Genomic DNA, 17,500 nt, shown 5'->3' with positions numbered 1-17,500 from the left:
GTTGGGCGGGAGGTGGTAGCCCCACTCGATGGCGCCGTCCTCCACCTTCTGCACCCCGGCGATGGCGCCAACCGGCTTCTCTGTGGTGATCCGGTACCTGGAATCAAGAGCATGAAGAAGAGCGTCTCTCAGGGAACACAACCACAAACAGGGTTAGCAGGGTCCCCAGGTACTACAGAAGAGCGAGACGGGGCGGGGCGGAGCGGGGCGGGGCGGGGCGGGGCGGGGCGGGGGTGAAGCGGGGCGGGGGGGGCGGGGCGAAGCGGGGTAGGGCGAAGCGGGGCAGGGAGGGGGCAGGGCGGGGTGGGGCACGGCGGAGCGGGGCAGGGCGGGGTAGGGAGGGGGCAGGGCGGGGTGGGGCACGGCGGAGCGGGGCAGGGCGGGGTAGGGAGGGGGCAGGGCGGGGCGGGCGCTTACATCATCTGTTTGTTCTTGCGGGGGCCTCCGAAGGGCACGAAGGGGAGGGAGCCAGTGGCCGCGTGGTAGAAGGTGACCCCGATACTCCACAGGTCCACCGTCACCCCAAAAGCCTTCTGCTGCGGCTTCCGCAGTACCGCCCGCTCGTACATGTCAGGGTGCTGTGGGCACAGACACATGGGGCACTGACATCAGCACAGACACACAGGAGCACTGACATCAGCACAGACACTGACAGCACTACAGACACACAGGAGCACTGACATCAGCAGACACTGACAGCACTACAGACAATGACTCTCTGTGGTCATTAAAGATCCCATGACACTTATCGCTAAGAGCAGGGGGTTCCCCGGTGTCCTGGCCAAATCCTAGATCTGGCTCTCGCAAAAACTTGCCACTAAAAATCATTCCCTGATTTAATTGGCTAAATAAATGTTCTCTCCCTCTCCACCTTCGCTAATGTGTGGTGAGCGTTCTGGCGCAAAATGGCTGCCGTGCATCACCCAGGTGGGTGCTACACATTGGTGGTGGGAGAGGTGAGTTCCCCTTCACTGTAAAGCACTTTGAGCATTTGGAAAAGTGCTATATAAATGTAATTAATAATAATAATAATAATAGACACACAGGGGCACTGACATCAGCACAGACACACAGGGGCACCAACATCAGCACAGACACACAGAAGCACTGACACCAGAACAGACACACAGGAGAACTGACAACATCAAAACGCACCGGGGCACAGACATCAGCACAGACACACAGGGGCACTGACACCAGCACAGACACACAGGAGCACAGACACATAGGGGCAATGACACCAGCACAGACACACAGGAGCACTGACATCAGCACAGACACTGACAGCACTACAGACACACAGGGGCACTAACATCAGCACAGACACAGGGGCAAAAACATCAGCACAGACACACAGAAGCACTGACACCAGCACAGACACACTGGAGAACTGACAACATCACAACGACACGGGGCACAGACATCAGCACAGACACACAGGAGCACTGACAGCAGCACAAACACATAGGGGAACTGACATAATCACAGTCACTGACAGCTGCGCAATCACTGACAGCAGTACAGACACACTGACAGGCCTCATATCACCCTGACTGCATGAGTCAACACTATCCATTGACATATAAATATTACATTATTTGATTGAAATCACCACCTACTTTATTGGAAAGTTACTGCGTTGTAAACATCTGTGGTTCAGTTCTCCTCCAATGGTTGCATATGAGGCGTGTAACAGGGAAAACTGTCCCCCAGTTCCCACTTCCTGTACCTGTGTTCCCTGAGTGTGCTCTGCCAGCAGGCCCCGCCCCTGCCACCCCCCCCCCCCCTCACCAGGTACTCCTCTGTGCCGTAGATAGACACAAACCCCCCCACCCCTCACCAGGTACTCCTCCGTGCCGTAGATGGACACAAACCCCGCCCCTCACCAGGTACTCCTCCGTGCCGTAGATGGACACAAACTTCTCGTCGTCCTCCAGCTCCCGTGCGGCGCCGAAGTCGGTCAGCTTGTAGACGGAGCGTCCGTCCTCCCCCACCACCCGCATGATGTTGCCGGGCTTGATGTCGCGGTGCACCACCGCGTTCTCCCGCAGGTGGTTCATCCCGTTAACTGCGCACACGCAGGACCAGCAGCCAATGAGCACCCAGCATCACTCCAGCATCACAGAGACACTGGGAGAGAGTGACTTCTTAAAAACCCCATTTTGTCCGAATGCAGTCAGAATGCAAAATTGTGTTCACTGGCTGGTCTGATTGTGCCAGTGGGAGAGAGATGTGTTCTCTCCCCCTTACCCCCCCACCACGCACTGCATCCACCCTCCCTAAACCCCCCCCCCCCCCACCCACACACTGCAGCACCACCCCCGCCCCCTCCCCACGCACCCACACACTGCAGCACCACCAGGAACTCGGACTCTCCCAGGCCAAAGGCGTTCTCCGGCTCCTCCAGGACGTTGAGCAGACTCCCTCCAGAACAGAACTCCATCACCAACACCTTCTGCTTGGCGTTCATGTGCATCTGGCAGCCAGAGAGACCAGCCAGTTAGACAACACCAACACAGCGAACAACAGCGCTAGAAATATAAAACACCATTCCTCACATTTCAAATCATGATGTAGGGATACAATATGATTATATTGTATCCCTACATTAATTATTGTTATTACTGCTGTCATGTCATATTATTTTATGGCAGACATTATTTATGGTGACTCACAGCACATTAGAACAGAGGTGCCGATAAGAGCACACAGTAAAATACTGAATAATTCTGAAGCACTGACTCTCAGCTGTTTAATTCGACAAACAGCAATGAAGACGCCAGTGGCATTCGGTCTGCCGGAGGGGCGGATTGGTCTCGGCTGCGCCGGCTGGTGGAGAGAGCACACGCACCTGTGTGGCTAATCAGCCCAGGTGCTTAAAGGTGTGCTGCTCTCCACAGTTTGGGGCCGGGACCGAGAGCTAACTCCAAGAGTACGTTTCTTTGTTTGAGTTTCATTTTGACTGAGAATGTAAACCTCCACTGAAAAGTAGGAGCAGCCTGGTGGAATGCGGCGCCAGCTATGATCAGTGCACTGAAAAGCTGCTGCTCTCTGTTTTACTTTCTTTTGTCTTTCTTATTTCAGTTTGTTGTTTTAGTTTATTGTTTTTTCCTGGAACCCGTGAGGGGGAAGGGTGAAGGTGTTTGTTTATTTAATTTTGTGTTTGTGTGGGTGCGCTCTCTCTCTCTCCCCAATGCGGTAACCAGCGGTGTTCCCCGGCACTGCCGCATCTCCCTCCCAGGGCGTGACGCCCTTCAGCAGTAAACGCGCGGGATGCATCTCCCCTGCCGGAACGGTAACGCACACTGGTGCAGGTCAGAACCAGAACCAGAACCAGAACCTCCACGCTACCGTCACCCGCGGACCCGCCATATCAGCCCTGCATCTGCAAAAGCACTCGCAGGCCTGTAGCTACGGGAGGCACAGTTTCCAGAGAATATCTGGGAAAGAGTTCAGAGTGGCTGCATCCCTTCACTGCGAGCGTGTTTTATCCTGTCAGCGCACCTCTCTCAGAGCCAGCCTTCACCGCACAGACACGCGACACTGCGCCGAGCGCTGGACTACAGCTGACAGGAGAGAAACCCAGAAGCCAGAGGATTTCGCTCCCTCTGGGACGCTAGGCCGAGGAGAGGAGCAGCGGGTTTATGAGCGGTGCTTTCGGCAGAGTGAGCTGGGGGGGGGGGGATTCACAGCCCCCGACGCGGCGCCCCTACCTCCTCCACGGCGAACAGCTTGACGATGTTGACGTGGTTGAGTTTCCTCAGCATCTCAAACTCCCTTATCTGAACCTCGTACGGCCGCGTGTAGCTGGAGATGTTGAAGACCTTCACCGCCACCAGCTCTCCCGTTTTCTTCCAGAAGACAACAGGAAAAAAATGAACTCTCAGACGATAAAACCGCTGGAGGAATCTGGAAAGCGTCTCCTCCTGCGTCTCACACTGTCCCTCGAGACTACTGCCATCCTCACTGTGGCCTTACGTCAAAAAGTAACTTAAGAATAAATAAACTACTGAGCGATAAGAACAAGTACAAAAACAGCCCAAACAAATACATTATACTACACTATTATCGCATATTAGATCTACATACAGGTCAGGTTTATTGAGCTTTCCGTAGAGAAGCCTGCAGCTCATGGGAACAGAGGTAAGTGCAGGAAAGAGCACCTTGTTTCGGGCTTTGAAGACGCTGGCTGTGGCCCCCTGTCCCAGAACGTCGTCCATGGACCACAGGAAGGTCGCCGTGCTCGCCATCATTTTCCCCACGAGTCAGAGCAACACCTGCCCTGGACAGATCAGACAGACCCGCTCCTTTAGATCTCACTGAAAAAGTTATCAAGATCTGAAGAAAAACATGGATATAATGGACTTAGCACTTAAAGATACACAAGTTTGAGAGATCTGGCATCTAACTATGTGAAAATGGCCCCTTAATACAATTCTACTGACTCAATGTACTTCCTATACTCTTGACTCAGTGCAACAGAGAACATACATTCCTCTCTTATCAATTGATGATCTTCAAGGTTCAGCTTGAGGAATCTACAGCACTAGGCTACTGTAGCCTATACAGCACCGAAAACAAACCAGCCATTAGTACAAAAACAGACAGTTCCCTCCACAACTATTGGGACAAATACTTTTTTTATTTTGCTCTGTATTCCACAATTTTATATATGTAATCAAACTATTCATATGTGGTTAGTCTGAAGATTCTCAGATTTTATTAAAGGGTATTTTTACACGTTTTAGTTTCACCGTGTACAAAGTACAGCACTTCAGCTCCTGCTTGTTTCACAGGGGCTACTTTAAGTTTTCTCTTCACAACCAGTTCATTTGGATCAAGACTGGGTGACTGACTTGGCCAGTCAAGCATTTTCCTGTTTCTGTCTTTGAAAATCTCCTTTGTTGCTTTAGCGGTATTTTGGGGATCAATGTCTTGCAGGAGGATGATGCACCGTCCAATAAGTTTGGAGGCATTTGCTTGAACATGAGCAGATAAGATGTTTCTGTACACTTCAGAAGTCGTTATGCTGCTGCCATCAGCAGTCACATCATCAATGAAGACAAGTGAGCCAGTATATGTGGCAGCCATACATGCTCAAACCAAAACACCCCCACCACATTTCACAGATACAGAGGGGGGTGCTTTGGGTCTTGGGCAGTTACTTTTGCCCTCCATACTTTGCACTTGTCATCACCCTGATACAAGTGAATCTTGAACTCTACAGACCCTTTTAGATACTTCTTAGAACTGTAAGCTGGACATCCTGTTTTTGCAGCTCACTAGGGATTTGCATCTTGCAGCCCAGGTCTTGCAAACTGGTCTACAGTGAATCCAGAATGTATAAAACTGCACTTTCATAAAAGCTGAGAACCTGCATGTTAACCACATGTGAACTGATTACGAATCTAAAACTGTGGAGTACAGAGCAAAATCAAGAAATAGGCTATATATTTGTGTCCCAAAAATTACGGAGGGCACTACATGCACTGTAACATAGCCCATAGCCTATCTTTTGGGAAGCCGATCTAGTGTTGTTTTCATTATTAATAATATTAAACGGGGAAATTACAGTAAATCGGTATTTTTACAGCACAAGTGAGCACATGAAACACTCACCGCTGTATAAATAAATCAGAATCTCCTGGCTTGTCTCTGCGAGCAGATGAGCTGGAAAAGCTTTTCAGAAACAGAACTGCAGTCTCGTTAAAGCCAGGTCAGAGGAAGCCGCAAACTTCCGGTCTGTCAAATGTGCTAGAGCAGGTAAACAAAAGCATCAACAATGAGAATAGCGATATTACCATTACACCTTGGGTCATACCTTCATGTGCGGTCATACAAAGATAGCCAATTTGCCATCGTTTTCTATGTACGACGAATAAAAATCTATTTGCGTGTAGGCAATCAACATAGATTTGCGCTACTACTAGCCTACATTACGATTGTCCATCAAAAAATATGATAAATAAAAAACATAGAATAACCGTGAACGTATTCTAGTGTAGGCCTATCTGAACACAATCGAATCATAATCTGCCATAATAGTTTAAATATAGGTTCTAGTAAAACGAATGGTTAACTTTTCGAGCCATAACGTAGCTTAGCTAGTCGAGGCTAGGCTACGTTTTATGGGAATTGTCGGCCCCATATCGCATTAGTCTATCAGCGGTGAGGATACGCAATGGTACAAGGCTAGCCTGCAACTGCTCAAAAATAGGCAAGCCGATATTATCTAAGAAATACATTTAGCCATTGAGCTACTACATCTTGACGATAAAGGACACTTAAATCTACCTCGTCTATCACAATGGCACCATTTGTCATTTAAAACGAAGGATAGTGGCTAGCTTGTTATCCAGTAGCTAAATATTACGCTACACAACTAACAATGAAAACATGCAACAAAGTTTACGAGAAGAAAACGATCAAAAACAGCCACCTTGTCACAGGATCAGCCGTACCCATCTCAACAGTGCGTTCTGAAATGTCCGATTGAACTAGTCTTCCTATTCTTACACATGCTGACACATTACTCTTGTGTTATATGAGTGTGACACACGGGAGTTTCCGAAAAAATGCATGAAGCTGGTTTATATTCTGTTCACTTCCTTGTTGAATTGAGTTTGAAAGAGACGCGTCCGAATGTGCTGAAACAAACTAATACGGATTAAATTGTCTTTCCAGCCAAAGGGACAAAATCGTCTAATTCTGTGCAGGGAATTTTTGATATGGAAATGTTACAGCTTTATTTAGAGCTCAACAATTAAAAGAGCACGTTCGAACGTTTAGCGACCTCTTCTACTTCCTGGGGAAACTCCTCCTATCGTGTAGTTTCGGTTTCACAGAATAATGGAACTATGAAGGCTAATAAACATACAACACGAATGAGGCACGTCACGTTAGTGGCTGAAATTGCAGACAACACAAGCTCTAACCTCGTTATTGACATGAAAAGCAATGGGTCTATGGGTTCTAAATGATTCAGATTTACTCTAGATCTGGTAAATCTCGGAAGATTGTTTTTCATATTGAGGATAATATTGAAAGCGGAGACAAATGTTTATATGAAAAGCATTCAAAATAAATAAAAATAATAAAATCTGTCCGCTAATAGGAGCCCAGCCCACAAAAATGCACGAGTCTCTACTAGGCTATAACCCAGTTTGCAAGCTCATTTGTACAAGACACAAACCCATCTGCGGACTAAGCGGACACATGTCATATTTAACAGAACAGTATTAACAAAAAGGACATCTATAGGCAGCCCTTAAGATAAAATATAGGCATTTACAGCGGAAAATGTAGGCGCCAAGTGTCCAATCTAGGGGGAAAAAATCATAATGTGAAGCTTGTCACGTTTTGCGTGTGTAACACACATGCCGTCATAATCAGTGTGTACAAAAACAGAATGATCTGCAACAGCACGTGGTAAAACACACAAAGGATTCTTACTGAGCAATACTGCCGTGTTCACATCCAAACTACGGTGATGAAAAATTCAATCTGCCATACAGCAACTGAAAAATATCCATAATGTCCACTAGAAAGCAGCAGAAACCAAAGATAGGAATCTAAAGGCGGTCATTTTCCAACACAATGACCTAAATTTAAGTTTCTGCAGTGCAGTGTCAACATTATCTGCCATGAAGTTTCTTCTTACTTTCCATATTATACAGATTGCAGACAGGATGTAGCAGCTCTGTCTGTAGTCCAGTCAACTTTGTGAATGCCTGCGCTCCCTTAAGGCACACAATCCATACTAGTGTACAGAAAGAGCTGAGAGATGACTTACCCTTCAGTAAGCCATAAACATAATAATCAGAGAATCATAGAGTGATGCGGGCACACACACACACACATACACTCACACACACGCGCACAAACACCCGCACGCATGCACACAAGTGCATACAACACGCACACACGCTCACACTCACACACACAAATCTCTTCCTGTAGATCTGTCCATCACAGTGGTGCTGAGTGATGACGTCACAGGTCAATATAGGGTTAATCCAAACATCATGTTGTCATGGTACAACTGTGAAGTTTCAAAAGCGGCATCACATCAAATAATCAAAGAACATACAGTAAACCAAAGACATGTATAGCAAGCAATGTTTATTTAAAAAAAGTTTACTACAAGAACTACACATATAATCCTATAAGATCTATTTGAGAGTAAACTACTATTGCTATTACTGTACAATATTGTACCAAAAAAAAGAGTGTACCTCTGTAATGTACAACATTGTATATACAAAGTACATTTCAACACAGGTTTCATCAGGTAATATAGAAACATTTAAAAGGACAACTATAAATATATTTAACATGACAATCTTTTCATGTTTTGTTTTGATTTAAATGGACAAGAAATACATATTTAATAAAAGTTATGATTAAAAAACATCCCCACGCAACCTGGTTACAAGCACACAATGGTCATTTCAAGTGCATCATGGAATTTGACTTTTTATTCCTGACTGGAACAGGGTGATTAATCATGCTGGTGCCTTCAGCGTGGTCTTAAAAGAAACAAACTACATCACCCATGAGCACCTGTTTTATATAATGCATGTTAAAGTCCCTACAACTCCAGAAGTCAATTTCCAGTTACACAACAGGACAGGAGAAACAGCACAATGAAAAGCATTCCTGCCATAAAGCTTCAAATGAAAGTTAGCAACACACCCAGCTGTTAATGGCTACTGATGCAATAAGGCTCCTGACCTGTGAGATTAGTGTGTTTGGAGGAGGGAATAACAGCCAAAAATACAGTGTGCACGCTCCATTTCCTCACCTGCACACGGACCCCCACCAGCACATTCGCTCCTGGGACTGGCTGCTGGCAGCTGCTGCAAATGATTTTGCTTTTTTATCGTTCCGCTATTCCACTCTTCCTCATTAAAAACCAAAGCCCACTTTTGTAAGGTGTGGTACAACCAATCAGGCTATGGTGCATATTTGCAGGCACTGTACAGTGGTACAGGCTAGGCTATGCTAACAGCTAGCATAGCCTGTGCAATGGGTACTTGGTATAGGCTAGGCTATACTAACAGCTAGCATAGCCTGTACAGTGGGAACTTGGCACAGGTTAGGCTATGCTAACAGCTAGCAATGCCTCTACAATGGGTACTTGGCACAGGCTAGGCTATACTAACAGCTAGCATAGCCTGTACAGTGGGTACTTAGCACAGGCTAGGCTATGCTAACAGCTAGCACAGCCTGTACAGTGGGTACTTGGCACAGGCTAGGCTATACTAACAGCTAGCATAGCCTGTACAGTGGGTACTTGGCACAGGCTAGGCTATGCTAACAGCTAGCACAGCCTGTACAGTGGGCACTTGGTATTGGTTAGGCTATGCTAACAGCTAGCATAGCCTGTACAGCGGGTAATTCCAAGTAGGCTCACTCGAAGGGCCTGGATTCAGGATCTGCAGTCGTATGAAAAAAGGTCAAGAGGTGCAATGGTGGATGGGATCCAGTTTAGAAGCAACAAACATGGCCTGGTTAATCTGCATACCGGTGCACACAGAAAATACAGTTATGAAGAGAGGGGATACATATTTGTTTTTCCCCTTCATTTAAGGGAAGTGAATATAACTGATGAATGCTAGCACATCCAGACACATTTTAGGGTCAATTTTATACAGGACAGAAGCAGCCCTGGTTATAGGAGATCACCCTTCTCATAATCAACACCTAAAAAACAGAGCAAGAACAAGCACAAAAAATGAAGATTAATAATCAGGGCACGTCTGTATGGTTCTGTGATTAATGATCTGAGCAGCTCCAGTTACGAGCATGCGAGCGTGTGAATGAAGATCGCCGTAGTAACAGTGGAGAGTCAGCGACTCTGAGATCTGTGCAGTCACAGCCCGCATCCGGAAGGCCTCTGGAATACTCCATTACTGAACCCAAATTTCTGCAGACGTTCAGTCTGAGAGACACAACTAACTTTAAATGTCATTTCAGATGAAAAAGCATGGTGGCTGTCCCACAGTGTCTGAACTCTTCCCTCCTGAAGTATTTCACTTTGATCATGATATACAGAAACACACCTGACTGCTGACAAAACTGAAAAAACAAGAAGGGAATTTCAGATTCACACTCTTCCATCTAAAAAACAGGAACAGCCAACAAAAACCAGTCAGATGAACAAGGGGTTTTACAACACTGAGAAATCTCCAGTTTTCCAGTTAGCACAATTATTACATTTACATAGAAAAAATGCCCCCCTCCCCTTTTTTTTTTGCTTATTGTTGTATTTAATTTTGTTTCCAAAAGACACGTGCAGGCCTGTATAAAAAGCTAGCCGTTGGTGGGCGCCACTTTGCTGCTCTTTCGGTCTGACAGCTAGTGCACCTGCACAGTGACATCACCGTCGGCGGCTAGTGCACCTGCACAGTGACATCACCGTCGGTAACCTGGCGAAATGAGAGAGGCTCTGAACACACAAAGCTGCTTCAGCAGGACACCGGGAATGGCTAGCAGGCTAACTCTCTTCGGCCTCAGTGGATGGGTTCACAGGACACAGGGGGCCGAGCACACAGGGAATGGCTAGCAGGCTAACTCTCTTCGGCCTCAGTGGATGGGTTCACAGGACACAGGGGGCCGAGCACACAGGGAATGGCTAGCAGGCTAACTCTCTTCGGCCTCAGTGGTTGGGTTCACAGGACACCGGCCAGGGAGAAGTGCTGTGCTGGGAGCCGTTAGCTGTCACTCTGAACCACAGTCTGCGCTGTGCACCCACCCGAGAATCGGCACGGCAAAAATAACACAATGCATCTCTAACTATAAAGGCATATCAACCCATGACCTATCTACGGAGAGAGAAGAGGCCCAAAAAAGCTGCACTACGCTGCTGTTACTGTGCTGGTGTCTGGAGAGGCTGCTTTAGCGTTTGGCTCCACTTCTGCACCCGTTCCCACCCGAGCAAAACCACCCCCCAGGAATGAGACGCAGTCACACAGGCACACGCTCGCCTGATCAGCACTGCAACAGGAGGCTGAGAATCACACAAATATACATCAAATAAGCTCTCTCCTGTCACTACACTGCAACCCAACGCCCCCCCCCCCCCAAAAAGCCTGTTCGGTGTGGGCGAGTCCAGTCTGAGTGGAGTGATGCGTCTCTCCAGGCAGCAGAGTTAGGGGCAGGAATCAAAGCACCTGCAGGTCACAGGAGCTGTCAATCAAAAGGGCCTACTTCCTCAAACTGGCAGTGCCCAGTCCCAGAGAAAAACCCAAAAACTCAGTAAGCAGAGGGCTGGCAGCACACACACACTCAGGCAGCACACACTCACTCACACATACACAGCATGCAGCACACACACACACACACACACGCAGCACACACGCACGCACACAGCACACACACACGCAGCACACGCACGCAGCACACACACACACACGTATGCAGCACACACACACACACACGCACGCACACACACACACGCACGTGCGCACACACACAAACACACACACACACACACTTCACATGATCAGGACTAAGAGCCACAGCTGCTCTGTCAGAAAGGTGCTTGGCGGCCTCCTCCAGCACGTCTGCATGCGCAGCTGAGAGAGCAGGGGAGCGCTGGCAGACCCGCCGCTCCTGCGGGGGGGGCAGGGGGGTACTGCTCAGACGGGGCAGGACTTATCAGTGGGCGGGGCGGGGGTGGGGGTGTGGGGGGGACGGTGGAGGTGGGTGACCCCAGGGTGGGGCTGCCGCCGAGCTGGTTTTGGGGAACACCACCGGTTTGGGGCGGGTGGCGGGCGGGCGGGGCTCTTTGGAGGATGAGGAAGAGGAGGAGGAAGAGGCGGTGGAGGGGGAAGGGGAGGGGCCAGGCGCGGTTGCCTTGGCGACGCTCTTGCCCAGGCGGAAGGTGCTGGGCTCGTCGCTGATGGAGCTGGAGCTGCGCTGGGGGGGGGGCTGGGGGGGGGTGTCGTGGGCGTCGTGGGCATCGCGGGCGTGCAGCGGGCTGGAGGGCTCTGAGCTGGGCTCCCGGGGGCTGCCCCCCCCCTTCAGCTGCTCCAGCGTGTCCAGCACCACGTCCGGCGCGTGCGTGGCGCTGCTCTGCCTCTCCAGCTCCCGCAGCTCCCTCAACGCACTGCTCATGGTGGCCTCCACGTCCTGCAGGGGGGACACGGGGACCCATACAGCACTGAGAGAGAGCCCCCTTTACAGTACAGTGAGTGGGGGCGGGGGGGAGAGCGCCCCTTTACAGTACAGTGAGTGGGGGCGGGGGGAGAGAGCCCCTTTACAGTACAGTGAGTGGGGGCGGGGGGGGAGAGCGCCCCCTTTACAGTACAGTGAGTGGGGGCGGGGGGGAGAGAGCCCCTTTACAGTACAGTGAGTGGGGGTGGGGGGGAGAGCGCCCCCTTTACAGTACAGTGAGTGGGGGCGGGGGGGAGAGCGCCCCCTTTACAGTACAGTGAGTGGGGGCGGGGGGGAGAGTGGGGGGTGAGGGGGTGAGTGGGGGTATGAGGGTTAGTGGGGGTGAGTGGAGGGAGAGTGGGGGTGACATAGCTCAGGAGGTAAGAGCGGTTGTCTGGCAGTCGGAGGGTTGCCGGTTTGATCCCCCGCCCTGGGCGTGTCGAAGTGTCCCTCTCCTTGCAAGCCTGCCAGCTTGTGCCATACAGCCACTACAGATGATTCAAAATGCCGCTGCCCAGCTCATCTACAACCTTCCCAAATTCTCCCACGTCACTCCTCTGCTGCGATCACTCCACTGGCTACCGGTCGCTGCCAGGATCTGGTTCAAAGCCCTGACCCTCGCCTACACTGCAGCCAACAGGACAGCCCCCATCTACTTGCAGGACATGACTCAATTCTATGTGCCTGCTCGACCACTCCGCTCTGCAGCAGCAGGGCGCCTTGTAACCCCTCCCACCCGCCAAAAGGGATCACAGAGCTTCTCCACCCTAGCTCCCCACTGGTGGAACGAACTCCCCGTCTCTCTCCGAACCTCCACCTCACTACCCATCTTCCGCCGTGGTCTGAAGACTCATCTCTTCAGACTACACCTGGACTAACCACCACCACGCTGTATATTTCATTCTAAATCCCCCCCCCCCTTTCATGACACTCGATACATGTTACCCCATCCCAGCACTTTTTGGTAATTTGTATTTGTCCTAAGGGGGGTTAGTGGGGGTGAGAGGGGGTGTGGGGATAAGTGGAGGGGTTAGTGGGGGTGAGTGGGGCTGAGTGGGGGTGAGAGGGGGTGTGGGGATAAGTGGAGGGGTTAGTGGGGGTGAGAGGGTGAGCAGTGATGGAGGTTTGAGTGGGGTTGGGGGGGGGTACCTGTGAGCTGTCCTCCACCTGGGCGATGACCTCCGGGTCGAGGGGCCTGTGGTTGCTGAAGCTCCTGGAGCGCCCCGCGGTGGCTGCCTTGCGGAACTGCGGGCTGTCCAGCTTGGTCTTCAGGGAGGAGTGGCGGGTGACGGAGTTGAGGACGCTGTGGGCGCTGAGGGGCCTTTTATCGGACCCGTCTTTGGGCAGCCCCCCCACCGGCAGGGAGGAGGCCCGGGCCCCTGCCGCCGCCCCCCCGCTGCCCTCCGCCAGTCCCTCCCCAGCCCGGAACGTTCTCCGCGTGCCGCCGGATTCGGGACGACTCCTCACCCTGAACGGGAGCGCAGAGAGAGGGAGAGGGGAACAGCACCCGCCTTCAACACCAGACCCAAAACAACGTCCCGTACCCACACTTAAACACAGACGGGCAGAGGTCAGGCAAACACACACAACACAGAATCTGAGGCTCACATCGTCGCCTTAAATGCTCGTTTTGCACCGATGTGAAATTTTAGACAGGGGCTGGACAGAGCAGTACTGACCCCAGGCACAGACTCAGTCTCAGTCTCTCACCTGTTCAGGTGAGACAGTCTCAGTCTCAGTCTCTCACCTGTTCAGGTGAGACAGTCTCAGTCTCAGTCTCTCACCTGTTCAGGTGAGACAGTCTCAGTCTCAGTCTCTCACCTGTTCAGGTGAGACAGTCTCAGTCTCAGTCTCTCACCTGTTCAGGTTGGCCAGGTAAATGTCTGCCACGTGTCCTCCAGTGGGAGAGCTCACGCTGCCCCTAGTGGACACTTTATCCTCTGGCGGCGCAGGCTCAGGTGGCCCAGGCTCAGGTGGCCCCTCTATTTCAGCTTTGGGGCTCCCCCTGCCAGATGTCCCATCATCCCTGCAGCACAGACACACAGAGCGGGGGTGGGGGGGGGGGCAGTTGGACAGGGGGAGGCAGGTAGAATTACTCATTATCTCCATTCATCATTTCTAAAGATCTACAGAGTCTCCAGACTATAAGCCAGAAGCACTGGTTTTATCAGGTTATCCACCACTGCAGTACCCAAACTCAGCAGTAGGTGGCAGGAAATGTTTAGGAAATTGTTTTATAGGCATTACACATGTCTACAAAACAACTTCCTCAAATTAAACCCAGCACATGCTGCAAGCACTGAGTATATTGAAACACACACTAAAAACCTGTCATTTCCATACATGACTACATTACCCATAAGGCACAAGCAAACAGAAGCGTGAGCTCATTGAGTAGCTGAAGGGGTTGAGACCCTGATTTGACTGGCAGGACTCACGTGTCCTGAACCACAATGTACTGGTGGGGCACCAGCCCGTCCACCCCGTTGTGACGCCCCTCCCACCAGTCCTCAGAGGCGCGGTGGAACAGGAGCAGCGACGCCCCCTTGTGGAAGGAGAGCTCCCGGCTGGTGCGCCCGGAATAGTCGAAACGGGCGACGGCCTGCAAGGGCTCCGACTCTGAAATGACCAAGCACCCTGGATTCAGCCGGGGGGGGGGGGGGGGCAAAGCAGGGGGTGTTAGTGCAGCAGACAGCAGAAGCTCACTACAAACATCATCACGGGGGGGGAGACACAGTCGCTGCTGGATTGTTCTTTAAGGAAATGCATGCCAGTTATATTTGCACAAAGCCAAAATTAAGCAGTAAATAATTATCTCCAAAAATTAGAATATTTACAACTCCCTGCTAACCTGAAAGAGCATACCTGGCTGAAGACTGCCATTTTGCATTAAAGCCATTTTGATATCATTCATTAGCATTAACATGCATGTTGATATCATTACGACTTAACAGCCATTTTGATACCATTAGCAATATCATTAGCAAAGCAGCGAGAACGACAGAGGAAAATATGGAGGTGTAAATGCAAGTGTGATGTCACTGGCGAATGTGAGGTAGGCACAGAAGCATGACTCCATTTGAGTTTCAGAGAGGGGGAGAGAGAGGAAGAGAAAGAGAGGGAGAGAGAGAGGGAGAGAGAAGGGGAGACGGTGAGGGAGAAAGAAACAGAGAAAGGGAGAAAGCAAAGAGGAGAGAGAGCAAGGGAGAGAAAGAAGGGGAGAAAGGGAGTGAGAGCGAGGGAGAGAGAGAAAAGGGGAGAAAGGGAGTGAGAGCGAGGGAGAGAGAGAAAGAAGGGGAGAAAGGGAGGAGAGCAGGAGAGAAAAGGGAGAAAGGAGTGAGAGCGAGGGAGGAGAGAAAAGGGGAGAAAGGGAGTGAGAGCGAGGGAGAGAGAGAAGGGGAGAAAGGGAGTGAGAGCGAGGGAGAGAGAGAAAAGGGGAGAAAGGGAGTGAGAGCGAGGGAGAGAGAGAAAAGGGGAGAAAGGGAAAAAGCGAGCCGAAAGAAGGGGGAAGGTGAGGGACAGCAGACCGCATTCAGGAGAAGGTGGCGTGTGTGACCTCGCAGGCGCCCCCTCCTGGCCACTAACCGTCGTCGCTGTTCTGCAGCTCTGAGATGGCGTCCGGCACTGGCTCATCCACAAGGGGGGGCTCGCCGTGGGGACTGTCACTGTGGGGGGGGGGGGGGCACGGTCAGAGAGCCAGACTAAACAACACTCCCAAAACCACACCAAGACACAACACTGCTGTTCCCTGGGGATTCGGGCCTGAGGCTCACACACACTGACTGATCCGCTTCACAGACTTCCAGACTTCTTTCAGACACTAAAAATGGGCTGAATATTTCCCACACAGTACTTATGAGACAACGTATGTATTGTACGGGAAACACGTAGATTCCTTCGTAAAATATTTTATCCCTTGTGTGGGTCTGGTAAAAGACCTGAACGCAGTCAGTTTTTGAAGCATCTGAATGTTTTTTCGTCTTGATCCAGCACAACGCTGACCGTGTTCCAGAGGAAACAGCCTCACAAGACCTTGAGAGCACAAGGTTCTGCATGTGAAAGTTTCTGCATGCACTAGATTCTGCATGCATGAGTTTTTGCATGCGCGAGTCTCTCTAAGCGCAAGTTTCTGCATGCGCAAGTGAATGCGTGAGACTTTGCATGCATCTTTTGCATGCGCCATTTTTTAAACCGGCGCTGTAGACTTGAGTTGACACTTTTTAATGCAAATAGTCTGTATGATCTCCTTTAAAAAGCGGTCCTATTTATTTTGGCAGCTGGGCCAGTGGAACTGCACCTGGGGCAAGTGGAATGCTGATGGAAAAATGACGTGGACTGCTGGAAAAGATATTAATCACAGCGACTGCACCCCTGCCTGCTATCGCTTACAGCCAATAAAAACATGCGGGTGCATGCCTCCCTTTCATATAAAGACAATAACGCTTAATCAATAATAACCTCATAGTTAACTCCAGGGAACGGTTAGCCCTGAGTCTTGTATTGCTTTTAAAGCATCTTCCGTTAAAATTAGGAGGAAAAATATATAGTGTCTACATTTACTGATATATACCGTCACTGTCCAAACTTCTATATGTACAGTGATATAAATTCTACCCTCAGGCCACAGTACGCTTTGCATCAGCTCAGTGAGCCCTCAGCACCTGCAGCACCCCCCTGTGGACACAGGGAGCAATGCGGGGGCTCGTGAGGTGCTACGGAGCCATGCTCAGGCTGGGGGGGCTGGGAGGGCTGGCGGGGCTGGGGGGCCAGGGGGAGTGGGGGGCTGGGGGGCTGAGGGGCTGGGGGGCTGGGGGGCTGGGGGGCTGGGGGGTGGGGGGCTGGGGGGTGGGGGGCTGGGAGGGCTGGCGGGGCTGGGGGGCTGGGGGGGCTGGCGGGGCTGGCGGGGCTGGCGGGGCTGGGGGGCCAGGGGGAGTGGGGGGGATGATCACTGCACCATGTCCTCAGCGTCTCGTCATGCGCTATAAAGCCGCTGCACTGCTGACTGAGAGCTTCAGCATCGGGCCCTTTCCAGAGCTGTCACCTGGGGGCGCCATTCCCCCAGACGCACTACAGCACTCCATTACCCACATTCCCTCTGCTGCGGGAGACATGCTGAGCAGTGTGATTACAGCTGGGGCCTGAGGCGCTGGAAAAACCCCCTCACAGCCCTCCTCTATTTCCCCCCCCCTCCCCCACGCTGTACTGGTCCAGGGCTGCCCCAAACCTGGCACCCCAAACCTGCAGCCCCAGATCTGGCGCCCCCGTCCCGGCGGTGACTCTTACCAGAACTCTTCGGTGGCCCTGCAGTGCTCGTACACGGGCCCCTCCAGCTGGGGGGGGG

General features: G+C 51.1%; 2 protein-coding genes across 7 annotated transcripts in view; both read right to left on the bottom strand.

Annotated features, from left to right (window-relative positions):
• ikbke (inhibitor of nuclear factor kappa B kinase subunit epsilon) overlaps window positions 1-6,799 on the bottom strand; it is a 17,530-nt gene extending 10,731 nt beyond the window's left edge. Inside the window, exons 1-8 of one of the 5 annotated variants that reach the window (XM_064304425.1) lie at window positions 6,440-6,799; window positions 5,620-5,754; window positions 4,164-4,338; window positions 3,714-3,851; window positions 2,341-2,476; window positions 1,887-2,068; window positions 418-578; window positions 1-97 (exon numbers count right to left, since the gene is read on the bottom strand). The exon at window positions 1-97 is cut by the window's left edge and continues 14 nt beyond it. In XM_064304425.1, coding sequence (XP_064160495.1) covers window positions 1-97; window positions 418-578; window positions 1,887-2,068; window positions 2,341-2,476; window positions 3,714-3,851; window positions 4,164-4,253 — 804 coding nt within the window. In that variant the 5' untranslated portion in view covers window positions 4,254-4,338; window positions 5,620-5,754; window positions 6,440-6,799. Of the gene's footprint in view, window positions 98-417; window positions 579-1,886; window positions 2,069-2,300; window positions 2,316-2,340; window positions 2,477-3,713; window positions 3,852-4,163; window positions 4,339-5,619; window positions 5,755-6,439 lie in introns of those variants that run through there. The other 4 variants (XM_064304427.1, XM_064304426.1, XM_064304428.1 and 1 more) reach the window with 4 other exon arrangements.
• A 1,302-nt stretch (window positions 6,800-8,101) lies between these two features.
• srgap2 (SLIT-ROBO Rho GTPase activating protein 2) overlaps window positions 8,102-17,500 on the bottom strand; it is an 81,261-nt gene continuing 71,862 nt past the window's right edge. The window contains exons 18-23 of one of the 2 annotated variants that reach the window (XM_064304423.1): window positions 17,443-17,500; window positions 15,745-15,824; window positions 14,598-14,796; window positions 14,018-14,185; window positions 13,309-13,627; window positions 8,102-12,135 (exon numbers count right to left, since the gene is read on the bottom strand). The exon at window positions 17,443-17,500 is cut by the window's right edge and continues 167 nt beyond it. In XM_064304423.1, coding sequence (XP_064160493.1) covers window positions 11,662-12,135; window positions 13,309-13,627; window positions 14,018-14,185; window positions 14,598-14,796; window positions 15,745-15,824; window positions 17,443-17,500 — 1,298 coding nt within the window. In that variant the 3' untranslated portion in view covers window positions 8,102-11,661. Of the gene's footprint in view, window positions 12,136-13,308; window positions 13,628-14,017; window positions 14,186-14,593; window positions 14,797-15,744; window positions 15,825-17,442 lie in introns of those variants that run through there. The other variant, XM_064304424.1, reaches the window with a different exon arrangement.

Source organism: Anguilla rostrata, chromosome 13, assembly GCF_018555375.3.
Source record: "Anguilla rostrata isolate EN2019 chromosome 13, ASM1855537v3, whole genome shotgun sequence".
NCBI classification, from domain to species: domain Eukaryota; kingdom Metazoa; phylum Chordata; class Actinopteri; order Anguilliformes; family Anguillidae; genus Anguilla; species Anguilla rostrata.
This window is presented reverse-complemented; position numbering and strand designations above follow the sequence as displayed.